This window comes from Cyprinodon variegatus, unplaced genomic scaffold (genome assembly GCF_000732505.1).
Source record: "Cyprinodon variegatus isolate N-32 unplaced genomic scaffold, C_variegatus-1.0 Scaffold1177, whole genome shotgun sequence".
NCBI lineage: Eukaryota > Metazoa > Chordata > Actinopteri > Cyprinodontiformes > Cyprinodontidae > Cyprinodon > Cyprinodon variegatus.
The window spans coordinates 38604-44238 of NW_015151630.1; the positions used below are offsets into that span (position 1 = coordinate 38604).

The window sequence follows — 5635 nt, forward strand, 5'->3', positions numbered from 1 at the left end:
TAGGGAAATGTAGTTTATATAATTTGTTTTGCTTATAGGTACACACTCTAGAGAGTAAAACTGACATTTATGAGTTAATTTCTAAAAATATATTTTACGTTTCTCTCTTCTTATCAGGGAGGGCGATGCCCCAGCCCCCCCTATGGGCCGGCCGCCACTGCTTAATAGGTCTTACACCAATGTTTTTTAAGTTTTACAATGGTTTTACAGACTGAAAGAAGTTCTTCATTTATATAGTCATTTATCTAAATGCTAATTGCAATTCAAAAAAAGCTTTAACAGATCAGACATATGAGCATATACTGTCACTGCAGAGCTATCCAGGTGATGTCTGAATGTCTAAATACTTTATTTAATAATCTTGAGTAACTTTCTTCAAGCTTTACTAGAAATGGTGAAACTTACCTTGGAGCCGTTTCACCAGCAAAATCAGGCACCGCATCTTTAGATCGATCGCTCCTCATGGACACATTACTGGGTGCTGGAGATCTGCTTCCTGTTACCTGTGAACTACAAACAGAAGAGTTTGCAAACACATTAGCTAATTTGTAGCTTTTGACAAATTTGATACGCAAAAACTTATCAAAATAGTTTAGTGCTGTCTATGAAATGAAGCATAATTCTAACTGGAAAATTAATCAAGACCAGAAACATTGCAGTTTAGCATAAATCTAGACACCTCTAGCCATTGATAGAAAGACAGAAAACAGTTGTGCTCATCTTTTTTTCACACTATTGCCACTGGTAAAAGTAGGTAATGGTGGCATTAGATGTAGGAGTTACCCCTTGTTGGTTCAAGCCCCACCTCCTGCTTTCAGCATCATTTTGTCCTTAGACAAGACACTTCACCCGTATTGGCTTCTGATGGTGGAGCCTGTGTATGGCACGTTACCATCATTATGTGAAAGTATGCCTGAATCTAGTGTAGAGAGCCTTGGTCAAGTCTTCTAACTTGAAAAAGTGCTGTATAAGTACATTTACCATTATCTTATATACACAGTGAGGGAAATAAGTATTTAAATACCCTGTGATTTTGCAAGTACTCCCTCTTACAAATCATATAGGAGTGGTAACTGTGGATAATTCAGAATGATTTTCAGCATTCTCACTTATTGTTTTTCTGTTTATAATTATTATTATTCCGTAGGTTTTTGGTCGTTTAGTTCAACAGTTTTCAGCAGATTTAAACAAATTTGGTATCAAAACGTTCAGGAGACCTTTGCTATGACTTTTGTTAAAGATGTTTTTTTTTGTATTTTTTGCGATATTCAGCTTTTTCTGCGATTTGAGATGTTCTGATTTTCCCAAACAAATTCTTCTCACTCCCTCATTTTTCACTCAATTGAAATACATTTTACATCAAAACGTAGTTATTTTTGTCAGGATTCAGGAAATGTGACCGTCATTTGTGTGGTATTTACAGTTTTCCTGCAGTTTGGCCCAGACCGCGAAGAAGTCCACACTTCCCCAATAAAAAAATCCAATGAGAGACTTGCCAAAAATCACATCCGAAAATCCAATACGACATATATTTTCGTATCACTGCCATTTCTAAACTGTTTGATGTACAAATATGAAACTTAGCACTCACATTGAAGGAATTTTTTCAATATAATCTATGGTTTAGCTGTTTAGCTGACTTGTTCGGGCATAGGAAAACGTTGATTCTGAAAAAAATCCTCATACTAAAAAAAAAAACACATTTTGACATAGTCACCGTGGCCAAATAGCTTTTAGTAGAAACATGAAAGTTGGGGCAGTCGAAGCAGAAGGATGGCTGTTGCCAACAGTGAAAGAATTTGTTTAATACCTTTTACAGTTTTCGCTCACCACTCCTTTGTTCGGAGGGGTTTTTCAGCGGCTGAAAGCTCTGTGAAGCTGAGGTGCTGCATGTAATCCAATGAGACGAGCCGGTGGGACAAACCATTATGTTTGTCTTCCCATTAGGGTTGTGAAATAGCTACAGACATGAAAGTTACCCCAATCGGAGACAAGGGATAGCTGTCACTTAGACTAAAATAATTTTTTAGATATCATTTATGGTTTGCCTTCAGCACTCGTTTGTTCGGAGGGGAAGTTTTGCTTTTGAGAGCTCAGCTCTACCATGGAGCTGCATGTTATTTAATGAGACCAGCATGTGTGACAAACCTTTTTATTTCTCCTTCACATTAAGGTTTTGAATGAGCTACAACCATGAAAGTTACCCCAATCGGAGACAAAGGATAGCTGTCACTTAGAGTGAAAGAATTTTTTAGATACCATTTACGGTTTGTCTTCAGCACTCGTTTTTTCTGAGCTGTTTTTCCCATTCAAAAAAGCCTGAGAGTAAAGGAACGATAGTGCTGCACTTTTCTTTCTGTCACTGACAGGCTCGTTAAGCGTGGTCAAGGTAACCAAGCTTCAAAGGGATTTTACCTATGCCATTTTATACAGCGCATTTTAATTAATGGGGGGAGAAAACACTGATTTAACATTAGGAAATGGATACTATATGACTACTGGCAATGACCCTTCCCTTCACACGCAACCCTGATAGACGTTCAAAATAAGACTCCAGTAACCCTACAAAATAAAAGCCTCTATATTATACTTGTGTATTACTTGATGCAAATGGCTCAGCATTAAGACCCAAACTCTACCAGCTTGTTTCTATTAGACTCTAGGGACCTTTTCAAAACATACCCCAGAGCGAATTTCACAATAAAAGTCTCCCATGCTCTAATACAGCATCTATTCACCCAATAACATGAAAAATCAGTGATTCCATGATAGACTTTCGAAATAAGACTAAAGGGACTCTACAAAATAAAAGCCTCTTCCTTATGCACACTCATTCATTGTGCCGTATGGCTCCTAGCTATGACCCACACTCAACCAATTTCTTCAAATTACACTACCAAGGCCTGTTGACCACACACCTCAGTGCACATTTCTTAATAAGGCTCTAAGATTTACACTGTAATAAATCACCTGCTAACCTCGTAACATGCAGCCTAAGCCTGCCAACGGTGCTTTCACCACCACAGCGGCTTGTAACATGCAGGTTAGTTTTTTTTGATAAATTCAGCTCCTTAAGTGGTATTAGCTCTCTTTCTATAAGCTTCTCTCTCTGTCCTTCCTCTGCTTCTCATGGTCAATCTTGCACATAGGTTTGTAGATTTTCAATCCTCTAAGGATGACACTGTTTTGTTTATGCTGATCAGCCAACACATTTCAAATCACTTCAAATTGTTTTGCCAAGTCTTGATATTTCCACAATTTCTAAATTTTGATACTTGTTCAATACCATCTTCCTCAACATTTTACTTCCCATGCTTAAGCTACTCTTTTTGTTCAACCAGATAAGATTCAAGTTTTTCTTTGTAATTTATTTTCTGATTCAGCTCATTTAATACTTTTCAGCCTATGTTGTGAACTTTGACTTCATTCTGCTCTCTTTCTGGACAGGAATTAAGCTTTTCTGTTTGCTACTAATTCATAACACGCCTGACATGTTTCTGGGCAGTAGGTGGACCCCCTTCAAAATTTCTTTAGAAATTTTTCTAGAAACTTGGGAGACATTATATTAAGACCCTTCTAGTGCACACATTAAAGACATTTTTTGATATTATGTATGATTTGGCTGTGCAGCTTTTAAGATGAGTTTGTTTCTGCCATTTTACTGCCAAATGATTCTACCCTACAAAATCTTCAGATGATTCAATTGTTTTCTGCAGTTTGAAGTTTCTGATGACTTCCTATCACATTTTCATATGTTCTTCAAGTAATTTCAGCTTTTTTCATTCAGCAGAAGCATTCTCACTTGCTGTTTCTACGAAACAGCTTTTTCTAGTTTGCATGTTAAGCTGCAAATTAGTAATGAAACACCTGTAAAAATTAATGTTAATATTTGTTACAGTAGCCTTTGTGAGCAATTACAGGAGTCAAACATTTTCTGTTCCTCATTTTCACAAGATTAGCACACACTGCAGGAGGGATTTTGGCCCACTCCTCCACACAGATATTCTCTAGATCTGTCAGGTTTCTGGGCCGTCACTGAGAAACAGAGTTTGAGCTTAATCCAAAGATTGTCTGTTGGGTTTAGGTCTGGACACTGGCTAGACCATTCCAGAACATTGATATGCTTCTTATGGAGCCACTCCTTGGATTTTCTGACCCATCTACAACCCATCTTCAATGCTCTGAGGGAAAGAGGCTGTTCTCCAAAACAAACTCTTTGCTGATTGGCGGGATTTCAAATAATTAAATAAAACATTACGAAACAATGAAAAGAGACATATTTTAGTGAGACTTTAAGGATTTCATTCAATATAATAACCTGATATACCATCTAGGAAAAAGGTAATTGTAAAACAGTCTTAATAGGTCTTGGACTAATATTTATTTAAGTTTTGCAATGGTTTTACAGACTGAAAGAGGTTCTTCATTTATTTATCTGAATGCTAATTGCAATTCAAGTAGAGGTTTAACAGATCAGACAAAGTTTAACATGTACTGTCACTGCAGAGCTATCTAGGTGAGGTTTGAATGTCTAAATACTTTATTTAGTAACCTTGAATAAACTTTCTTCAAGCTTTAATAAAAATGGTGAAACTTACCTTGGAGCCGTTTCACCGGCAAAATCAGGCACCGCATCTTTAGATCGATCGCTCCTAATGGACACATTACTGGGTGCTGGAGATCTGCTTCCTGTTACCTGTGAACTACAAACAGAAGAGTTTGCAAACATATTAGCTAATTTGTAGCTTTTGACAAATTTGATACGCAAAAACCAATCAAAATATTTTAGTGCTGTCTATGAAATGAAGCATAATTCTAACTGGCAAATTAAGCAAAACCACAAACATTGCAGTTTAGCATAAATCTAGTCATCTCTAGCCAGTACTCGAGTTGAGAGAGGATGAGGGGTTATGGCATCCCCCTTCTTAAAAAAATATTAAAAATTATCACCCTTCTTAAATGACCTGTGACATTTTATCATTGAATGTGTAAATGTAATGGCTGTTCCCCAAAATATTGTGATACATGGCTCCGGTCATCCTCTCCTTAATACAGCACAGTTCCCTTGTCCCATGTGCAGAAAAACACCCCCAAAGCATGAAGCTACCACCCCCATGCTTCACAGTAGGCATGGTGTTCTTGGAATGGTGCTCATCATTCTTCTTCTTCCAAACAGGGTTAGTGCAATTATGACCAAAAAGTTTTATTTTGGTCTAATCTGACCCGTGGCTTTCTCCCATGACTCCTCTGGATTATCCAAATGGTAAATGGCAAACTTAAGACAGACCTTGACATGTGCTGGTTTAAGCAGTGGAACCTTCCGTGCCATGCATGCTTTTAAACCATGACGTCTTGGTGTATTGCCAACAGTAACCTTAGAAACTGTGGTGCCAGCTCCTTTCAGATCATTGACCAGCTCCTCCCGTGTAGTTCTGGGCTGATTTCTCACCTTTCTTAGGATCATTGAGACCCCATGAGGTGAGATTTTTCATGGATACCCAGTCCAAGGGAGATTGACAGTCATGTTTAGCTTCTTCAATTTCCTAATAATTGCTCCAACAGTTGATCTGTTTTAAACAGGCTGCTTGGCAGTTGCCCACTATTCCTTTTCAGACTTATGGAGGTCTACATTTTT

At 37.7% G+C, this 5635-nt stretch overlaps 1 protein-coding gene across 1 annotated transcript in view; it reads right to left on the reverse strand.

The window, feature by feature from the left end:
- The window catches only part of LOC107101952 (NACHT, LRR and PYD domains-containing protein 3-like), a 14672-nt gene extending 9943 nt beyond the window's left edge, over window positions 1–4729 (reverse strand). Inside the window, exons 1-2 of the mRNA XM_015401048.1 lie at window positions 4599–4729; window positions 406–510 (exon numbers count right to left, since the gene is read on the reverse strand). Coding sequence (XP_015256534.1) covers window positions 406–510; window positions 4599–4729 — 236 coding nt within the window. The remainder of the gene's footprint in view (window positions 1–405; window positions 511–4598) is intronic.
- Between the last annotated feature and the right edge of the window lie 906 nt (window positions 4730–5635).